The sequence below is a fragment of the Lepisma saccharinum genome, chromosome 3 (genome assembly GCF_977018435.1).
Source record: "Lepisma saccharinum chromosome 3, izLepSacc3.1, whole genome shotgun sequence".
NCBI lineage: Eukaryota > Metazoa > Arthropoda > Insecta > Zygentoma > Lepismatidae > Lepisma > Lepisma saccharinum.
The window spans coordinates 2,346,774-2,369,984 of record NC_139231.1 but is presented as its reverse complement, the minus strand read 5'-3'; the positions used below and the strand labels follow the sequence as shown (position 1 = coordinate 2,369,984).

General features: G+C 37.8%; 1 protein-coding gene across 5 annotated transcripts in view; it reads right to left on the bottom strand.

The window, feature by feature from the left end:
- LOC145984902 (uncharacterized) overlaps positions 1-23,211 on the bottom strand; it is a 147,814-nt gene that overhangs the window by 50,793 nt on the left and 73,810 nt on the right. For 4 of the 5 annotated variants that reach the window (XM_083118278.1, XM_083118279.1, XM_083118280.1 and 1 more), the window contains 5 exons: positions 22,311-22,597; positions 17,074-17,535; positions 15,263-15,404; positions 6,378-6,587; positions 42-329 (listed from right to left, as the gene is read on the bottom strand). In XM_083118278.1, coding sequence (XP_082974404.1) covers positions 42-329; positions 6,378-6,587; positions 15,263-15,404; positions 17,074-17,535; positions 22,311-22,597 — 1,389 coding nt within the window. The remainder of the gene's footprint in view (positions 1-41; positions 330-6,377; positions 6,588-15,262; positions 15,405-17,073; positions 17,536-22,310; positions 22,598-23,211) is intronic. The other variant, XM_083118282.1, reaches the window with a different exon arrangement.

The following is a 23,211-nucleotide window of genomic DNA, read 5'->3' as shown; positions in this document are numbered from 1 at the left end:
GCAAAGAACATTTACTAATGGAATATACATGAACTTTTTACCTTTCTTCAAGGTCTCCCTTCCTGGCATCTCTCGCATCCTCCACCTTCCCAATGTCCTCCCTCACAGTCACCATCCGTGGTGGCCTCACCGGAGGATCCGGCCACTCCTCCCAGTTCCTTCTGTCGTTCACATTCCCACTCCACTCATGAGGAGTTTTTGATGGAAAAGCTGGCCATTCCTCCTCCTGGGTGAGCAACAGCTCCCTCTCGTTCCACTCACTTCCACTGCCATGCTTCGACTCCCACTCTTCCCTATGGGCGGCATCCCACTCGCTTACAGGAGCTCGCCTACAAGAGATTCTGCATTAACTAAAACAACACTAGTAAGTTATTAGCATGAATCTAATTTAGGCCTTATCCATCATCTCTTTTTACCTAATACAAAGGCTGTCTCAGAGAAGGTGAGACAGATCTTTTCCTGGGTTGGCAACACTGCCTATGGTTTTGGCACTAGTCGCGTCGTGTAGGATGACTCATTCTGTTTCCGTAGCAAGTTGTCACATGTTGCGAAACCACGTTAGTGAGCAGCTGTGTTGATTTACGCAGAACGTGTTTCATTTACCCCTCCAGGTTTTGGGTATAACATTGCTTTTCGCGATGAGTATTCAAGATGAACAGCGACATGTCATTAAAGTTTGTTGGCGTTTAGGGAAAAGTGCTGCGGAAACATATGCAATGTTTTAACAGGCATATGCCGATCAAGACAGACTGAGTAGAGCCACGGTATTACCAAGGAGTCATTGAGACTCTGCGCCAGCACGTAGGAAAAATAAAGGCTGCATTTGAAGAACTCCTTCAAATTGCACCACGATAACGCACCCCGCATATCGCGTGGGCTTTTCAGGATTACTCGACGAAGAGAAAAATAGAAATTTTCCTGCATCCAGCATACAGCCTGGACCTTGCACCCTGCGACATTTGGCTATTTCCACTTTTAAAGGCTGCTTTACATGGTCGTCATTTCATGACGAACAGAGAAGTGATCACCGCAGCTTAAGTTTTCTTCAGTTTGCTACCTGACGATGAATTTTCAGACATTCACAAAGTGGCAGGAGCATATGGACACTAGGGTGATGACTTTTTCATTTTTTTCTCAAAAAATATTTCCTGTAGCACAAATGGATGAACTCTTGCCTATTAATGACTAAAATGAGGTATATTCCACTGAAATATTGAAAAAGGTCACGCACAAACCATTTTTAAATTTTATGTATGCCATTTTACCATTTCATAAAATTGTATTAACAATATTTATATATAATATAAATCAGCAAACAGAGTTGTGCAATAATTTATGCACCAGAGAATTGTATGGAATATTCCAGAAAATCATAGAACGCTGTGCGCCGTCTGGCCGGATTGCGACGTCACGGTGACGTAATTACATGGGAAGCTTCTGTACAGTACTAAAATTTTCTTCAGCTGTTTCGCAGTGTGGTATAAACTGCTATATAAGCGAAGTGTTCAAAGCGGGTACTTGAGTTTTGATTAGATTAATTTGGTGTCAACATTATTATTGCCTTATAACTATTGCGCAATGCGCAATTTCGCATTATCCAGAGTATATTATAAAGAAATCCTTGCATTATTTGGTGAGCTACATTAAACTCTCTCGCTAATTATAATTGAGCATCTAATATATTATTAGTGTCTGTCTTTTTTTTAAATTTCTATAATTGATTTTTGCTTGTTTTTAAATAAAATATATGGAAACTCAATTACAGTTTCTTTAATTTGTTACGTATTTAATATTTACGTTAAGGCCTTTTCTATTTCTGTTGCTGAGTAGAAGACAACATGTCGTTCAAGAAGACTTCTTCTAACACGGAGAAGAACAAGGAAACCTGGACAAAGAACTTAGTCCAGTTTCAAGCGCCATGAAGATGAGGCAACGTGGCAATTTATGAAGCACCCTTGAGTGAACGGAGTCGCAGCCCCCTGAAAAGCCACGTCATTGGACGCTTCAAATTTCTTGAATCCACTGCCAAAGAATGGAGAGAGAGGATCAGTCTAATTGCTGTGGAGCTTAAAGCCCTATGGAGCGAAACATTGAACTTCCCGCATGTATCTGATCAAGCCATTTGTGCAAAACTAGCAAACCTTCTGAAAGACTATGAGCGATGCAGAAAGAAACAAAACTTTGATTCATTGAATGAACTGTTTGACGTGACCAAGGTGAAAGGCGAATGGATGTGCAAAGAGGATGAGAAAACCTCTACAAACTGCAAATTGAGAGCAAGGGCCATGTTGGTTATTCCAGTTGCAAACATGCTAGTGCAAAGACCATCCACGCATCCAAGTGAAAGAAGACAATGGAAGCGACTGTGTCAACACTTACCAGTTCAGCGTCACCTGATTGTTCCGACAGTTACACGGACTCATCCGACAACAGCAAAGACAGTCCTTGGGAGGATGAGAATGAAGCATCAACGAGCACAAGGAAGCATAACCCAACAGGCATTGCAAGACGCCTTGTTACAAGCTCAAAGCTGTCGTCCCACGGAGCAGCAAAGGTGTGCCGCCAGCTTTCTGGTGAGGGCATTGAAATCCCAACACCATGTCAGTCAGCAATCCACAAGGCTATCTACACGAGAGCTGCTCAGATGAAGAAGCACTTGGTGAGCACGCTTCATCTGGAGAAGTGGAGCATACACTTTGACGGCAAACACATTGATGGCTTTGAGTATCAGGCCGTGGGTCTCAAGAATGAAGCAAAAGAAAATAAGTTGTCTGTACTCAAATTGAAAGATGGGAAAGCTGAAACAATCGCAGAAGGACTCCAGGATGTGTTAGAGGAGTTCAACCTGTGGGGATCAAGTGTGATGATTGTTGCTGACACAACAAGCGTGAATACCGACAAGAAGACGGGCGTTGTTGTTCAGCTGCAGCAAATGTTCGAAGAGAAAGGTCACCCCAAACCCAAGTTCATCAGTTGCCAGCACCATGTGCTGGATCGCGTTCTTCGTGTTGTCATGGACGATGAGCTCCATGGTTCGACTAAATCACCAAACATCGAGTACTTCTTTGTGCAGGATTTGATGAGCAATTATGATAAATTGAAAGCAGCCTTCAGCAATGGTAAAACTGAGATAAAGGAAACAGGCAGCTGGAGAGACGACATGAAGTTTCTCTACCACCTCACTCGTGTCTTCCGTCATTTCACTGACAGGAATGAGATCCCCTTCATGAAGTTTCAACAGATCCCAAACATCAGCAATGCACGATAGAACTCTCGTGCCATTCTAGCCCTTCTTGAGTTTATTCTGATGCCTGAAACCCGGAACAGGCTGCGTCAAATTTGTTCATTCATTTCCTACTCATGGGCTGACCATTGGTTCAGCAGTCAATTGTTCAGCGCTGAAGATTTTGATGAACTATCTGCAGTTCTGAATGACTACCCAACAGGTCTCAAATGCTTGAAAACCCACTGGAAAACAGATGAATCTCCAATCAACATTGCCCGAAGGAACCAGTGCTGTGAACGTGCGATCAAAGTTATGCAAGACTTGCACGACTCCTGTCGCAACAAGGACAACCTCCCACTGAGATTCATCCTGTCTTATGACATTATCGTGAATAATTGACTTCCTTGTGTGTTTGATGACCCTATAATATATGTGACTAAAGCTTGTGTTCAATTTTATATCTGCTTACAGTGACTTCAAAAAATGGGCAAAAAAAAACTGATAAATAAAATTTTTTAAATCATTTTGTGCGTGAGTTTTTTTTATCTAATCACCTTGAAAGTAAGATTTTATGTAATCTTTAATGAAAGCTCATCAAATTATGATACAGGGAAATGAGGTTGTAAAAAAGTCATCACCCTAATGGACACTTGCTTAGCTGTCAATGGTGCCTATTTTGAAAAAGATGTATGTCTACTCGATATGGCTGATTCTGAATAAAAATTTTGTGGTTTGTAATTTTTTTGTTTCATTTTAATGATTCTTGGAGGGGTCCATGTATATGTTTGTCTTTTAACTGCTACGCAGTCATGACTTTTTGACCTATTGTGCTCATTTTGGTCTCAATCGGCAGCTAATGAACCAAATTTTCACCCTAGTAGCCAATGGAGGATGCTGTTTTCCTATACAGGAATTAGTCTCACCTTCTCTGCGACAGCCTTTGTATATATTCTATAGCTAACAAGGAAGTGTTGTGTAAATCCAAATTCTACATAGTGTATCGGATAGAAATATCGAAATTGCATCTCAAAATTTATAGCTGCTATGGACAAAAGGCACAGGAGTTGTGAGCCTCAAACGATGGGCTCTTATGTATAGTGGCAAGAAAGGAATCTGCCTACATACTGATCAGGCCATTGGCTAAAAGTTTTACACAGATACATATATGGCTACAGTAATGTTTACGGTACTCGCCCCAGTACTCTTCAGGGAATTTTGTTCTCTTATTTTTTTGGTGGTGATGGGGCATACGAAAAAGTACTGCTCTCTTGCTATCAACTAATGATGGGCTTCTTTCTGAAAGTGACTCTTTTCCTACAGATCTGTGTTCAATGTGCACAACAGCTTACCCTCGTATCTATGAGGGTAAGTCAGTAAATACATCACAAACATTTATTAAAACAATACTAAGTGAGACGTTGACTTCAAAACCTTTTTCATTTTTCTTCATAATCTCCACCCCATCGCTTTATCAGTGCCCTGAAACCTGCTGCACAAAAGTGTTTGCTGCTAAGGTGATTTTTTAGTGGCTCAAACATGTGAAAGTTGCTTGGGGCTAAGTTGGGGCTGTAAGGTAGATGCTCAAGAAGTAGCCATCCTAGTTAATCAATTATCTCCTGGGTTAATCGAGCCATATGAGATCTGGCATTGTCATGGTGGAGCAATACTCTTCTAGTCAGTAGGCAATCTCTTTGCAGCATGAAGCTCCAACAGAACTTCATAGTATGATGCAGCATTCACATTCTCACCTCATTCTGGAATTGGGCTAGCAGCATTCTTTGAGAATCCCAAAACACAGTAAACACAAACTTACTGACTGAGGGTGTAACCTTGCATGGACTTGCATGTAACCTTTCTTGCATGAAGATGAAGAAGAATGTTTCCATTGCATTGAATGCTGCTTTGATGAGGGCAGGTAGTTGTGCATCCATGATTCATCCCCAGTAACAATCCTGTTAAGCAATCCTTTATTGGCATACCAGCATACCAAGCACAGGCACATTCGAATCATTCTGTGTTCCTCAGTGAGTTCTCTGGGCACCTACCATGCACACACTTTTCGGAAATTCAAACGATCATGCATAATGCTGTAAGCTAAACCACGAGAATACCCTATTGCAGTTGCTATGCTGTCTATCGTCACTTGCCTGTCAGCTTGAATCATCTCTTCACCAACCACACTGTTGGTTTTGTCGTAATCTGAACAGGTCAACAAGGTCTGTCTGTCCTTGCAAGAATTTGTCAACCCAGTTGTGCACCACTTTACACGACAAACACTCCTCACCATAAACAGGAACATCCTTTGCAGGAAGTCCTTTTGCCCACTAAAATAGCACAACAGCATGTTGCTCTTCTAGCGTACACTCCTCAAGAACGGATGCCATTTTTAAACTGAGTTGCTCATGTGTGTGTCTGCTATCTAGCAACTGCTAAGTGAATGTCATCAGCTGGATTGTGCTGCCATTTGACACCTTTAAAAACTACTCACTATTTTCGCTATCCCACATAAGTTTGTGACCTATTTACTGATTTCTCCTCATAATATACAACTAACAGACCTGGTTCTGTATCTTCCTCCGATAATTGTGATCTCCCTATGTGCACATCCCTCAATCTCTTTCCACCACAAATGGACCATAGTATGTCAAATTGGGATACACGCCTATTTCTTATGTTCTAATTTGTCTTGTTCAAATATCAGTGACAACCACAGGTACCCTTCCTTGTAAGATTTGAGAAAGTGCCTCCTCTCACATCTTCAGGTGCATACATTTATTTTTAGCAGTGATGGGAATTGAATCTATAATGGACCTGGAATTTTAATACAGATACACTATCTATCTATTTCACCATGCATTTTCAAACATAAAGTGTAAGACAATATATTGCATTACATAACTATGACAGTTTGAAGATGAGGAACACAGCAATATACAGTGGAACCTCGATTTTACATTTTTTAGGGGACTAAGCTGAAATAACTTAAAAAAATGTAAAATCGGGCAAAATTTCAGAGCATTTTGCTACATTGGGACCATCAACATTAAATGTATAATGCAGGAAAGTGTAAAATTTGGGAATGTAAAATCATGGGAAAGTGTAAAATCAGAGTTCCTCTGTATATTATTGAACATGACAACAAAATGCTTACCTCCCCCTGCCATCCCATTCTCGTCTACTATCAGTGTAGTCTCTTGTTTCCCAGTCCCTTCCTTTGACGGTTGGTCCCGACTGCCTGGACTCCTCCTGGTCGAAGCCTCGCCTTCGTCTTCCCTCACCTTCTCTGTCTCGTTCCCTATCTCGACCTTCCCACGAGTCACGCACTCGGCTGGGTTCTGTACTGCCACGTCCTTCTCTACGGCTGGAAAATGTTAAAATTAATGAACAAACTAATTACAAAGATTTCAAAAATTCATTCACACACTAAACTTTCCTGTTTGTCTCCACTGGAATTTACATCTTTTAGGGAGCTGAGGTGAAAAACTTAAAATGCACAACAATGTAAAGGTTTACCCTTTAGTGGATGGCTGGGAAGCCTACTTCCCAGTACAACGTGGCAGCAATTAACGTGTCACTTCTTGAAAACTACATATGGCATTTCAGTTCTGTCTTTTCTGTTCATTTGTGTACCTATTAAGGTATGACATACTTGAATTACAAAACAATGTATTAATTGTTACTATTATTAACAAGCAGAGTTTGAAATAGTCTTCTATTTCCCTCTGAGTATTATAAGATAGATCTCAGAGAAGGAGCTATACTTTTCAAGCAGTACTTTCCGCTGATGTATTTCAAATAGGGCTAAGCAGATACCGATGACGATGGATCGGTATCGGTTGAAATTAATCTACTGACACCAGCTGATACTTCTCCAACTTATTGGTCTTGTAAGAGGTCCGCAAAAATGGCGTGCCATACCTTTGCGGAGTCCAATTTTCTGGAAATTATGCAAAATTCACACTTTCTATTTATTTGGCACGAAAAACTATATTTTATGATTACATAATAGTATCTATTATCATATTCTGATGAAATTCTTGAATATTCTAAATAAAATTTCTTGTTAAATTGATGCATATAATTGGAGAAGACCTATTTACACCAGGATTGATCAATATTTTGAACACATTTTAATTATTGCAATTTTCAAGTATCGGTATTGGTGGGAATCGGTAAGAGCATCGGCATCGGTATCAGTTCAAAGTGGTATCGGCTCAGCTCTAATTCCAATTTTACATGTAATAATGAGAACAAAAGAACACTTTAACAATGTGCAACAATTAGGGGTCTAGGAGGAAATGTCTAAATGTATATAATTAAATTTTCAAAATTTCCAGAAAATTAAAATTTTCGAAAATCTTACAAAATTGAAGGACATTGCATATCCTCGAAGAGCAATCTCTGGTGCTTCCCTCAAAATTTGGTCCATCCAGCATCCATTAGTGCTAGAAGTGAAATTCCGGAAATAGTTTTCATAAGCTGGCAACCTTGCCACTCTCAAACAGTGCTGCTATATTTTTCTCTCCCTGTTTTCAACAAAACTTTGCATGGTTGCAGGAATGTACTACATACTCCATTTGTTTATTCACTCTGGTCTACTATGGTGGGCACAGGGGCATGCCAAATACCTTTTCATTATTATTATTATTATTATTATTTTATTTCAATTTTCTTCTCCCTTTAACTTTCATTATTAGGGTGTACAATGTACAAATTTCACATCTGCTAAAAGTCCTGTTATCCCTCCCCCTCCCAAAATACAAAACCAATTTCATCTCTTTACGGCAATTAGATCTTGAGCTATGTTATCCTTTTTGTACTACATGGAAGGTCTGAAAAGCATGTGATTGAAAAGTCCCATCTGGAGAGGCACATACACAAGAATCCGTCCACTAAAGTTAGAATATTCATAACTGCAGATGTAACCTTTAGTGGACGGGAGCCTCTCCCACCTGTTAGCCTCTCGGGACAAGAACTTCTCAGGCATGCTGATTCAAACTTGGAGCACTGTACAAAATAATTTATAGAAAAAGAACTAGTTGTTATACAGAGATAAAATTGGGTTTCCTGTTTTTCCGTAATGACAGGGCTTCTAGCGGAGGTGAATTTTATACATTTTACCTCCAAATAATGAAAGATAAAGAAGAAACAAAAAGAAAATCAAAATGTTATGCAAAAATTTGTATTCGGCCCTCCTATGGCCGCAGCAATAGACCAGAGTGAACGAAAGATGTAGATGTAATGCATAGCAGTGGTATATTTCTACAACCATACGAAGTTGCACAGAAAATTGGTTGATACTTCTTGGGGAATAGATTTCCAGAAAATTGGTTGTAGTGCCAGCCCTATGGATGCTGAATGCACCAAAAATGCAGGTAACCATGGCAAAATAATGCTCTTCGAGGGCATACAGTGGAACCTCAATTTTACGTTTTTTTAGGGGATTAAGGTGAAACAACTTAAAATGCAGGAAAATGTAAAATCTTGGAAAATTTTATAGCATTTTGTTCTACTGGGAACATGAAAATTTAGTATAAAATGCAGGAAAATGTAAAATTGGGGTACGTAAAATCGGGGTTGCACTGTATAATCTCCATGTTCTAATTTAGGAAAAAAAGGAAAATATTCAACCAATTCTAAAAAAATATATAATTTTCTGGTAATTGTTTAAAATTCAAGGTCACCCCCTAGATGAACATAGTAAACAATTTTTTTTTTTTTCATTTTTATCATTATTACATGTAAAAGATATCAGCAAGAAATGGTGGTTGAAAAGTAATACCCATTCACAAGTTACATTTTCAACAATACTGCGTAATTTATGGAAAAAATTGACATTTTCAAAATGTCTTTGTTAAAAATAGTAACAATAAATATATTGTTCAGGGTGGCTACAAACAAGCAAATGAAATTCCCTGACTTTTCCAGGTTTTCCAGGACAAAATTTACATTTTTCCCTGACAATTACAAACTAAACTAAATCGATGTTTTTGCAAATGGAAATAATAAACTCATACACATCCACGTATGGTTTTGTTAAGTACCAATATTATCTTCTATGAAATTGACTAAATTTCTGTATTCTCTATGATTTGAATTCAAACTGCAAAATAGTGAATTTGGAAAGTTATTACCATTCACAAGCTAGGGAAGGATTACAGAATTTTGTCATACGCAGTAAGTTTAAAATAAAATACTTGATTATTTTTAAAGTTACGACTAAATGAGATAAGAGTGAAGAGTGATTGATTAAGAAATACAATTTGTAATTTATCAGTCTCCTTATACATTCTCGGTATTATATTTTGATATTTCCACTGCGGTTTGGAACCCTCTGCTTGCAAGAACCATGAGTGCGGACTCATTTTTCAATGCATAAAGCTACTTCTCTCTTCTCTGTAAAGCAAACAACTTAACTCTTGCATATAAGTGAAACAATTGAATCGAACAAAATAAAGTGTCATATGTCCTTACATTATCAATGGGATTTCTGCTTCAGTACAGTATATCCACGTGAAGTACTGTGAAACTGACAACATGCAGTTATACCATTAATGCTGACGAAAAGGGTATGTAGGTATTAGAAATTTAACGCAAGGAATTTATAGAATTGCATTGTATAGGTACCTGATTTAGCTAACCACACATTAAAACAGGAACACATTAATAATAAAAGCTTCTGAAAGTTCATATACGAGGGGCACCCTGTAAAAAGGTTCAATGGTGCGTATATGCAGCACTAGTGGTCAGAGATAGACACACACACATGCAGGCAGGAAGAAGTGGCATGTAGCTGTAATCTGGTACATTTGCAATGCAGCCGTTTCAGGACAGTTCTAGGTTAAAGATTGCAGCTCTCAAACAGTTTCCCACCAACTGCAATGTAGCCTATATTGCACGCTCAGAATTTGCACAGTGCCACCAGCAATTGTGTGAGGTGTGCAGGCCGATGTCGTGAGTGATACTCGTAGTATGGTCAGACGATGGTGCAGACAATTCACGGAATGCCAATCAAATGTGCACAACCCCATACAGCTGAGTACACACAGGCCTTTTGCATCACTTCAGGTGAGATATCTTGGACCACTCCCTGTACAACCCTAGCCTTGAATGTACCGACTTTCATCTCTTTGTTTAACTGAAGAGGTTTCTGGCAGGGCAAGGATTTGACAGCTACACTGCGGTAGAGATAGTTCCAGTCTTTGCTGTCAGACACATTTACCATTGGCATACAAAATTTAGTGCCATGCTACGACAAATGCCTGAACAACGGTGGTGATTATGCCGAAAATTAGGTTAGGACTCACTGTTACTAATGCAATAAATTACAACTGATATTCATGTTTTATTTATGCCTAATCGGTAGGGACAATTTTTCAAATTGTGTATTTTCTTATTTTTATTTTCTTACTATACGGTGTTATTTTTCCCCAAATTCACATTTTCATTTTAGCGCATTTTCTGGCAAATATCTGATATTATACCTTCATGGTGTTTTTAAACTACTGTTTCAAATTGTAAGTCACATGGCTTACGCCTCTTCGTGAGAGTTTGATATCTTGAAAGTTATTTTGGGAAAGTTATTTTCCATACCCCTTTTTAAATTTTAAGGTAAGGATTTTAGATAATAGAATTTTCCCCGTATATACTGAAGGGTGCATAATGACCGTAAGTGGCGACGCACCCTAAAAATTAAAATCAATCAATCTCACGTGACGGATACCGATATATTATGGCACCAAAAATTGGCATTATCTTATTTTTGACTTGTTAGTGTTACGTTTCCCAAAATTCGCGTTTATGTTTTAGAACATTTATCTGCCAAATATACCGAAACTTAATACTCCATTGTGCTTTTAAACTATTATTTCAAATTGTAGGTCACATGGTCTACGTATTTTCGTGACAGTTTATGTTGTAACAGATTTTTGAGGAAGTAAAAGTAAAGTGCTTCCCTGCACTTTTCCATGAAGGTGTATAGGGGTGTGGAGTTAGGGCCCCACACTTTCTTGATCACGGCTGAAGGTGGGGTGATGTGATCAGCACCACGCTCCTGGCTACCTTTATCCCTCAAAATTTCCTCAAGGTACCAGCTTCATATGATGCTGGGTGGGTGCCGGAGCAGTTTGAATAGGTGGAAAACATCCCGGTTCTCCCCCCCCCCCCCCAGGGGATCGACCCCAGGTCTCTTTCATAGTAGTCAATGCCCTAACGACTGGAGCTCCATTATTACTCGCTCGACAAATGCCGATGGTGCGCACATAGCTTGGTAATTCAAAACACATCTCGCGCGACAAATACTGAAGATGTAGCTCCCGTGTGACGGTAGATTCGCACTCGATCTCCTGTTAGAACCCTGCCACTTTGCTCTGTGATGCAAATGGTTTTGATAGAAGTTGAAAAAATCGTGGGCTGTCGGATTATTCCATGTACATATAACTCTATAGTTTACTCTTGAGTAAAATGTTGGAAAACTGGCATGTTCTATGTACACAAACATGGCCTAGAAAAGACAAGAATGTTGGATTTTATGGAATTTTTCGTTGTTTTACGACATTTCTTTAAAAAAAATCGCTAAAAAAAAATTGGCATTTTATGTCAAATTCGCATTATTTCGATATTTCGAACAGGCGAAAAATGTGTCCAGACATCACTGCACATTCCTAAACATAACTTCGCAGCAATTACAATTTTTCACGGTTTTGGCATTTGCAAAAAATCAATGTCCCTACTAATCGGAAATTACTTTCTGGCCACCCCTCGTATAAATCAGTAGATGGAAAGTGAAAATTTAGCAGGGCTGGCAGAGAAAAGTCAATTCTTGAAGAAAGTGATTTGCTTTTATGATTGAATGAATCTAGTAAATATGATATAAAAACATTTACGTATTTATTATTAGTATTTTATTTCATAATATTGGACATTAACATTACTCAGTGAGAGATTAATGACCATCTCTCACGAGTTTAAACAGACAGGACAGAGAGTGGCATTAATTTCATTGCAATACTAGTGTTGCAGTAAATTTGAGATTGCCAATTTTTATAACATTCACCAATGCAGATTTATGTTTCACTTTTTCGTGATAGTATTCAATATATATCCCGTTTTGTTGGATTCTTCTTGATATCCAAGAATAGTGCAATGTCATTGTAAACGTATGTTAACTTGTGTGAAACCAGTAATACATCAGGATGATGAAGGAAAACCTTCGTAAGCACTGCTACATTAAATAAGGTGAAGTGAGCCAGAAGAGTAATAAAATTCCAGCAGCATATTTGCAGTCTAAAGCTCTTCTTGTTTATGTATGCGATTTTTGTTGGATTTTGCAGTCCATGCAATTTCTGTCCCATTCAGTAGTGAGATACTTTGTCGGGTGGTGATATTCGACAAAAATCGTATGTATCAATGGAACCTATTTGTTTCCATGTTCCTTCAGTTTGCCCAACAAAATGCCTTACTACGACGTCCGACAACTATCGGACGGCGCCACCCGCTTTTATCCCCTCCATCTGTTGACAAGTCTCCTTACTACTCCCATACGGACAAGAAAAAAATGATAATTCAATGCATTTTCCACGTAATATTTAGAGGCTTAACCATTACTCCCCCGATGATACCATATGGTATCATGGTGCTGATTACGAAATGAATGTGCTTTTTGGACCTTCATACTCTTATGTTTGGGTGGAAACTCTGACACAGGTCTGGAGCAAGCCTGGGAAATTCATATTGATGACCAACATCCCCCTCTCCGCAACATATCCATGCCACATTTCCGAACAGAGTTTCACATTTTGGCTCATTATTCAACTTGTATGGCACCCAGGAACATGAAACATGTTTCAATCTCTTTGGAAACATCCATTCTTTGAAGAGAATATTAAGGTTTGCGCCTTCTCTCCAAAATAGCGGGAGAAGAGGGGGCAAACTCCAGATTTTTATTTTCTTTCATTGAAATTCGGTGGTCGCGCCCCCAAACCCCGCTTCCTCGGTTCGGCGTTCTGAGTTGTACACGGTTGCATGCTATGATCTTTTAGCTGAAAAACGAAACATACCCAAAGTAGATTGCTCCCATAGTGCCCGAGTTATAACAATTTTCCTCCAAAAATGCAAATTACTTATTTTTCGTAAAAAAAAAAAAACACACATTTTGGCTTATTATTCAACTTGTATGGCACCTAAGAACATGAAACATGTTTCATTCTCTTGAGAAATATCCATTCTTTGAAAAGAATTCTAAAGTTCGCACCTTCTTCCCAAATAGCAGGAGAAGAGGGGGCAAACTCCAGATTTTTATGTTTTTTTCATTGAAATTCGGGGGTCGCGCCCCAAAACCCCCATCCTCGGTTCGGCGTTCTGAATTGTACACGGTTGCATGCTCTGATGTTCTAGCTGCAAAACAAAATTTATTGGAAGTAGATTGCTCCCATAGTGCCAGAGTTATAAAAATTTTCCTCCAAAAATGCAAATTACCTATTTTTCGTAAAATAATTATTTCAGATTTTGGCTTATTACTCAACTTGTATGGCACCCTAGAACATGAAACATGTTTCATTCTCTTGAGAAATGTCCATTCTTTGAAAAGAATACTAAAGTTTGCGCCTTCTCTCAAAGATAGCAGGAGAAGAGGGGGGAAACTCCAGATTTTTATGTTTTTCCATTGAAATTCGGGAGACGTGCCCCCCCCACCCCCAAGCCCCCTTCCTCGGTTCGGTGTTCTGAATTGTACACGGTTGCATGCGCTGATGTTGTAGCTGCAAAACAAAAGTTATCCGAAGTAGATTGCTCCCATAGTGCCCGAGTTATAACAATTTTCCTCCAAAGAGTGTTCGAATTTAAAATTCCCGCCGAGAAGCCCGGGCGAGAGAAATTTCTCTCTCTCTCTCTCTCTCTCTCTCCTCCTGCCTTCACTGGTTTCTGGCGCCGTGGTTGTGTTGCGCATAAAAGGGGCCTAAAAGTTGAGGCCGAAACTTACGAACGAAGTTTCCTGTTCTCGTGAAGAGTTCCATAACGATATCTTTAAATAAAAAAAATAATAATAAAAAAAATTAAAAAAAGGTCAATGAAGACGAAATTCCCTGACTTTTTTTGACACCTCAAATTCCCTGACTTTTCCCGGTTTTCCAGGTTTTCCAGGTCTGTCGCCACCCTGTTGTTTTATCATTCCAGTATGTCACACACCTTAGGTAGTACATAAATGAACAAAAAAGCAAGAACTGAAATATCATCTGTAGCTTTCAACAAATGACATTAATTGCTGTCACAGGGTGCCGAAGCCCATAATTTGGGTAGTTAGTTATGTTTGAAACCTGATAAAGGTTAATAATAAAATATATTTCTTTCCGCAGTTTTGTAAAAATATAGTAATGATTATGCTTTTCAGCAGGCTTCTTACATAACCAGATTCAGTCTGTGTCAGCATCGGTGGATAAATTTCAACCAATACTGAAGCTAATCAGCTCAGCCCTAGAAACAATGGATCGACTTGTCGTGATATTATATATTGAAAGTGCGCTTATATGTATATTTTATATTAGCCCTAGTGAAAATTTTGGAAAAAGACAGGCAATGTAGAGGTACTGAAATGCTTGAAATGTTTTTTTAAAAAAACTTCAGATAAAAATCAGTTGGAAAAAATGTGCAGAGGTTAATGGTTTGTAAAGAAAAACAGCCAGTGTAGGAAATGTAAAGTAAATGTCCATGGTATGCAAGGGCAATGGAACTTGTGTACAATACAGGAGGAAAGACAGTACATTTTCCATGAATGAAGCAGCAATGTCCCTTTATAATGGACCACATAGGCAGCAGTTGCCTGTGAAGCAAATGGACTGTGGGTGGGTAACAAACAGATCATGATTTTCGCAATAATGTTCCATCTATGTACAGGTAATGTGTACATGCTATTTACAAAAACTCTTTAATAATACACTTGAAGGATGATGCAGGCACTTATCTTACATTTGACTGTAATGTGCCTGTTTTCTTCAATAGGAAGGACAATTGTGGTGTACATGTCAAAATAAAGAGGTGTACCTTCTCCTGTCTTCTGAGAAGCTTCTTGATTCTCCTAGCTCATTCCTTCGTCCAATAATGGGTTGCTGTTCCTCATGAGGCAGCTCTTCAAACCGTCCACGCTCTCCTTGATCAGAGAACCTTCCACCACGTTCTTGACGCCCTGAGCATAGATAAACAATGATAAATAAATGTAAAAAAAAAATGTTTCTGCTAGAAATATATCGAGGCTAGTTTGTAAAACTGTGTAATCAAACAATAAAACAGACAATCATTGGCATGCAATGATAATTGGACATTATCTAGTGCTTTAACTTAACACTTTCGAGAGAGCACCTCTTCTCTCGTCTTCAGGTGAAAGTTCTTTTCACGGAGGTGGGAATCGAGCCTACGACAGACCTGCGGTCTTACTACAAATCCAGTTCTTTAATCAATTACTCCACAGCATCCCCTACTAATTAAAGTTGAACTGATAATTTCTGAAACTGATTTAAGTCCAGTCCTATCAAAATAGCAATAACATTTAAGTTAAAGAGAATGAAATGGTGTTAACTAATATTAAAGGTAACTGAAATGACAATTCAGTTCCCATCAGAGAATACTGACATGGTAATATTTTCTGTTTCTATTTTAACTATTTAGCATTCTGTCACTTTTGGCTAATTGCAAAGATAAGGATGAGTGATAATTAGATGAAATTCATGAACAGATATTCACAAAGAACACCTATGCTCAGGCTGATTCGAATCCAGGAACTTTAGTGGTAAGATCGATAGTCAACCGCTTGAAGTTTAGACCACAATATAAGCCATATGTAAACGAATATATACCAACCATATACTTTTTTGTTTCTTGTATGTATGCATTGCTTACTGAGTTTTTATGCTTGTAACAACCGTATACTACAGGAGCAATATTACAACCATACACTTCCAATTGAAAATTACATATAAACAAATCAAATAAAAATATTCATGATGTATAACTTATCATGATGTATAACTTATCATGATGTATAACTTATCATGATGTATAACTTATACAGTGCGTTCATTTTGGCTCTGGACCGAGATAGTGTGTGACATGGTGCAGGAGTCGGCACTTTCGTCCTGTAACATCTCGCTTATTTACGCACAAATCTTTAGCATATAGACAATGATATTTATATTGCATAACAAGTACTAACCTGTGTTATAAGAGTTGTTCAAAGTTGTTCACGTGCAATCTCGGGCCAGAGCCAAAACAAATGCACTGTACCTTGTGTCAACGTAAGCTTAATATTTTACATACATACATTTCACCACACATGTCATTTGTAATATATTTCATTGTGTTCTTCATGATAATCTGACAGTATCAAAAAGTAGTTACTGGACAATTTATCTCACATGTTGAAGACAAACTGCTCAAACAAACCAATTACGTGCCAGAAGTAAGTGTTAAATTACTTATTTATAATAAATTTTGTTGGCACAAGCAGTAAGCTACACGAATTAATTCAAACAGCATTGTGAAATCATAAAAACCATGCAAAGTGAATATGAATAGCATGTGCAGGAGTGTAATATATATTGAAGTGTTCACATATACTAAAATAAGATTTACTAAAGATTTCAAATGCACAGTCCATATTTGATGAAACCATCATCTATCACTCATTCACTCACACTCACTCCCAATTTTTTCTCAAACATGGATCACTTAGAATTTCAGAAATTTTGATGTCGATAAATGCTGCAAAAAAAAAAAAAGTGTGTGATACTAGTACTTAAGACTCAAAAGGGGACGAACTACACCAAAATGCAAGTTAAAAATATATCTTGCCATATTACCTCTTCGATCAAATTGATTTTCATACTCCTTTTCCTCTGGTATTCTTCGACTCTCTGTTTCCCTTGATCTTCCTCCAAAATCTCTATCCCTCTCTCTCTCTCGATCCTTCTCCACACTCCTCTGGCCACGAGAATGATTTCCTTCGGTCCTATTGTCATGATTGCGATGTGGGAGATCCTTAGGATTGTGGGTAAGGATGGAGAGCAAAGAAGGAATCTCTCTCTCGTATTCTCTGGCTTTAGCAAGTACATGTTCTCTCTCTCGGTCACGGGGATCTCGGTCACGATCCCGATCTCTATCTCGATCTTTGTCCCTGTCCCTTTCATGATCTCTTTCTTTCTCTCTATTTCTATCCCTTTCTTTCTCCCTCTCCTTATCCCTGTCCTTATCTCTATTGTTTCGATTGTCTCTTTCTCTATCCCTTTCTCTATCACGATCTCTATCCACTTCATGGTCGCGACCTGGAAAGAAGTTTGAAAATCAAGATTACAGAGAGGAAATAGTGAATGAATTAGAGACCATTACACGACTACTGTTGATTTTACAAGCAATGTGATACAGTATTAGAATTTTTTCAAACATCTGTTCATGAAAACCATCTTCTAAATTGCAAGTAAAAAGAAACACTATTTGCTGAAAGAGGAGGGCGTGCCTAACATATTCTTCGCGCAACATCGTTATCCCTTTTACCTGTGGATTTTTTTAACTTTCCGTTATGGTTTGGCAGTATTTTATGTCTCCGCTTGCATTAAATAAAACACAAGTCACTACTTACGTGTGGTTCAACAGGTTCTTTCCAAAAACCGACGTTTCGGATCCATTCCTAGATCCTTCCTCTGGGTGGTTTTCAGAGAAATCACATTGAAAGTATAAAAACGGAATAAAAAAATTGTTAAAAGAATAAAAGTCATAGTATTAAACAAGTTCATTGCGGCCATCAGCTGCCTTGTGTAAAAGACGTGCATCACCGATCTTGCTTCCCGGATGCGTACTCGTTTCTTCCTACTGACAAGGTCCCCTCCTTACATCATCCAATAAACAAACTCTCTGTTGCACTTAAAACTGGTGGGAAAAGCTGTAAATGTTATTGGGGGGAATGATAATGTGTTTCTTTATTAGATCCATCCATTTTTTCCCCGATATCACCATCACATCTATTCATTCTTTGTGTTTGTACTCACAAATTCTTTGTTTCAAGCACTTTTCTTTCGAACTCTCTTTCTTGTACAGACATCATATTATATTCTACAATTGAATGATTTGTAAATATCGTATGTTCACTTAGTAGTAACTTGTGTTTTATTTAATACATTGGAATCTCCATTTTACACTTTTGAGAGGATCAAGCTATACAAACTTAAAATGTGGAAAAATGTAAAATCGAGGAAAGTTTTATAACATTTAATTTAATGTATAATGTGGGAAAATGTAAAATCAGGGAACGTAAAATCATGGTTCCCCTGTAATTGCAAGCAGACCTTTAAGAAATGTTTTCTCTGTAACTCTCAATGCACTGCTGTAATTTTAACAAAGTAAACACACACACACAAAAAAAAGCAATCTGCACTTATGTCTTTACGACATAAGCAATAAGTGTGTACACGTTCATTATCTCATAAAGACTGTGCATTCCCATCGCAGTGAGCCTCCCCAATCGCATAGGGATAACGTCGTTGCCTTGTTTTCAAGGGCACCTGGTTTGATATGCAGTGGAGGCGCATAGAGATTCGGACACCACTTTAAACTGTAGGTCCAGTCCCAATTAGCATCTCTATGCATAAGGTGGACTTATAGAACAAACTCAAACTATCTCTATCAGATTCTTTCAACACAATACACAAATGTACAATACAGCTGGTTTGGTGGTTTTTGAAGTGTCATTGAAATATTCTTATAGGAGAGGACCATATTTTTAGCAGATATAACTGTAATATCAAGTACACAGAGGATTAAGCACATTGCAAGTGTCTATAAAGTCCACCTGCAGTTTGAAATATTAATAATTAAAATTTGAAAGCATGATTGAGCACATAAGCTAATCCACTTTATAAAAATTAGAAATGGAACATATTATTCCATTTGTCTCCATTACCTACACTGCATATGCTACCTGCTTTTATAGAAAAGTGAAGTAAAATAAACCATATGTTTATTTTACTTCACTTTTCTACTAACTTTGGCCAACTCAAAGATGAGGATGAGTGATGACATGATGAAATTAATGAAGAGACATCACAAAGAACAGCCATACTCAGGCCGGGATTTGAAACCCAAGATCCCTTGCATCGTAGTGCACTGTGCTAACCCACAGAGGTTAGTGTCTGCTTTTATTTATACAGCTGATTTAATTCCTGGTATTTTAGCTGCTGTCAAAAATAGATTTTTGACAAGAGTTGATAGTCAGGTAATGTGATTATGAAGAGGAGAAATGGGAAAACAGAATCACCCTTACCATTCTGGACTTAGTCTGCCAGCAACCAGCATTGAGTGCAGGTGTGAGTAGTACAATTGTGTTGTTAACACTGAAACAAGTATTGTGTATGAATTTTTTTAAAGGGTTGTTCTCTTATTCACTTCAATTCTCTCTTGCAATGATTGTAATTGTAAGTGTAATTGTAATCACTTTAAAATTGAGAATAAATAATTGGTTATTGGTAACGAAAGATCCACCCAAAAATTACAAAATTCATAAATATAAGGGAAATCTAATTCATGTATCCTGTTTTTGTACAGTAAATACTAAAGCTGAGCAGAAACTATTTTGAAGCAATACAAATGATAATTCTCTCACTAATTCCCACCAACATTGAGACGAGTTTTAAAATATTCATAACTTCACATAAGAGATGAGCAGAACTTCAAAATAGCTGTTACAGTGGAACATCAATTTTAGGTATTTTCAGGGGACCAAGCTAAAAAAATGTAAAATCGAGGAAAATTTATTAACATTTTACCATGTTAGGACCATTGAGCTTGAATGTACAATGTGGGAAAATGTAAAACCTTGGAATGTAAAATCAGGGCTTTACTATATTTAGTCATGAAATTAACTTTTAACACAATGTTGGCACACAATTAGTTTAAAATTAGTCACCCAGTGTTCTGGCAAACTTTTAAATACCCTAATTCCAACACCGATTGATAGAGGCTCAGTTCTAGCTAATTTCTAAATCATAGTTTCCTTTTCAGGGTTCTGCATAGACAAATGGTTAGAGCTCTTCCATTTGCCAATCCAGGTGTGATTCCTGATGGAAGCTCCCTAAATTTCAGTGTTAATCCCACATCGTCAGGACAACTGGGGAGCTACTTCAAAAGAGCAAAGCCAGGGAACAGCAGCTAAGGGACTCAATGTGCTGACTACACTAAGCCGCGTGTCAGGTCAAGTTTGCAGCAGGTCCCTTTCATTGTTAATGCATTCATTACTGCATGATGCAATGTGGCAAACTTTGGAATGATAGGCCCATACTTCTGTGAAGAGGGCAGACATGCAGTAACATATAATCATCATGTTTCCCTCCTTCAAAACTTTATTTTGCCAGAACTGCACACAGCATGTATGGTTTCGATAAGACAGAGCAACTACTCATATAGCAAGAACATCAAAGGTACGAAAGTAATTTTCCAGTAGTATGATGACTTGCAATGGCCGGACCATTCTGTTTGTTACTTGAGTCGTTGTTTAAGTCCGCTTTATGCACAGATAGGCTAATCAGGACTGGACCTCCAGTTTAATGTGGGATCCAAACCACTATGTGCCTCCACTGGGTATCGAACCCTTGATTGCAAGGTGACGATGTTACCACTATGCTATCAGGGAGGTCCTTCCTTTCTGCATGTGGTCATTTCCATTGGGGATACCTCAAGGGAAAAGTTTTCATTAATAAACTGCACAGATGATGTACTGAAAGTTGCTATTCATCAGGAAATTACAGGAGTACCTAAATACATGGTGTAAGATGCAATGCACAGCTTGCAAGTTTGGTTAGAAGAACGTGTAGGGAAAAATGGAAAGCATTTGGATGATGTTATTTTCAAGACTTATGAAAAGTTACTTACGTATCAACAAACAGTATATACTATTCTGTAGATTCATCAAATAAAATCTATTAATACATAATTTCCTTTGTAGCATTCATTTACAAACCACTGTTTTTCCTGCCGGACCTTACGAGAGCTTCAAAGCATGGTATGATTAATCTTATCATTGCCATGGTTACATGACACGATAAATGGTTGGGAAACCCTTGACCATCATTATTTCCTGTGAAAAGTAATATTTGAAACACCCAGGATGTAAAAATGACAAGTGATAATTCTTTGTAAGAAACTGAAGCATATACCTGTAAATATTTCAGTGCAGTTCTGTTTCCAAACCAGTAGTTCCAGAATGATTTTTGATGAAAAAATAGTATTTTTTTAAGAAAACCTTACTGATTTAATTACTGAAATTCAGTGTAACTCCAATTTTACGTTCCCAGATTTCATTCTCATGCATTCTACATTTAACCTTGATGATCCCAAAATAGCAAAATGCTAGAAAATATTTCTCGATTTAACATTTCCTGCATTTTACTAGTGTTTTTCAGCTGGGTTCCATGGAAAATGTAAAATTAAGGTTCCACTGCATTTGCACCTTTTATGAATGTTTCACCTTATAACCTGGTTGGTCTATGCTGAACAAAATGAGATATAATCTGCAGCTCTACTGTTTGTAGTTTTTGAAATATTAAATTACAATTAAAGCACTGCATAAGTTTAAATTACTGTATTTGCTGGCATATAAGATGGTCTGAAAAACAGGATGTGTCTTATACACCGATATTCAGTTTTTGATTGTCTTTATTTCTGCATTTTTTTCCTGAGTTAGACATTTCTTTATTGCTTTCTTGCGATGTGTGACGAAGAAGATTAAAATGTATTCTTTCCTAGTTAGAAGTTACTTGTTGTACATATTAAATTAATTATAAACTCAGTGATAAAGCTTTCTCATCAAAAACGTGCATCTTATACACTGGCAAATACGGTATGTGCTGAAAACAGAAGCAGAGTTGAAGCTGATTAAAAACCATCCAAAGCATTTCCTGGTGTTCTGCGATCTATCTATTCCAAGGCAAACTTCCAAGGAGTCATGCACAGGCAATACTCTCCTCCGTTAAAATTTTTTATTCACTCATGATTTCCACAATACAAAACTATCGAATAATTTTACATTCCGAGAGCCACACAAGCTTCATACCTTTGCTTGGGAAGTCGTGATCATCATGTGCGCCCCTATCCGGCAATGGATCTCTACGTCTGTCCCTTCCAGAATCTCGGTCCTTTCCATAATCTCGGTCCAAGTCTCTCCTCCCACCATCGCGGTCATCTTTACCCCTGTTGCCAGATCGGTCCAAATCCCTCGAGAATCCTCTTTCTTTTGAGAGTCTGTCTCGTGAAATTCTCTCTCTTCTGTCATCTCTTCGGTTATCTCGATCATCTTTCTTCCTATCATCATCTTTATCTCTGCCTCTTCCATAATCTCTCCTGAAAAACAAACGGTGCATTATATTGAATTGGTTCACAAGTTCGATACTTCTCAAACAAAAATACAATTTAAATAATAAACATATCATAACTAGGGCTTGAAATTTGATGACCTAAAAAAATGTTAAAAAAATTACCTAAAAATAATTTTTACTCAAAATGAAAGCTTCATTTTTCAAAAATTACAAGAGAGCAGTTGAAAATTTGACAAAACCTGTTGTTTGATGGTTTAAACTACTGAAGCAAAGGGTTAAAGCAATTAAGTGCTAATATAGTTCTCTTTATTTTTACTTAAGGTTATATAAAATATACCGCAAGGTTTTTTGTGTAAGTTATTTATCTTCTTTCAGAGTGGATCGTCCACAATACAGTAGTTGGCCAGTATCTGAAAATACGGTTGTGTTTAGCGTACATCAGATTACATTTTTTTAAAATATGCATATAGGAAACATCAAAGTAGGCTTCACGCAAAATTTTTTAAGTTTGCTAAGGGGGGGGGGGATTTAAATTTACCACAATAAATTATTTAATGCATTGCCAAACATTTCAGTTAAAATAATATTGTACTTTCCCATTGATCGTATTATCGATTAATGGCAAACTTGCTAAATGTA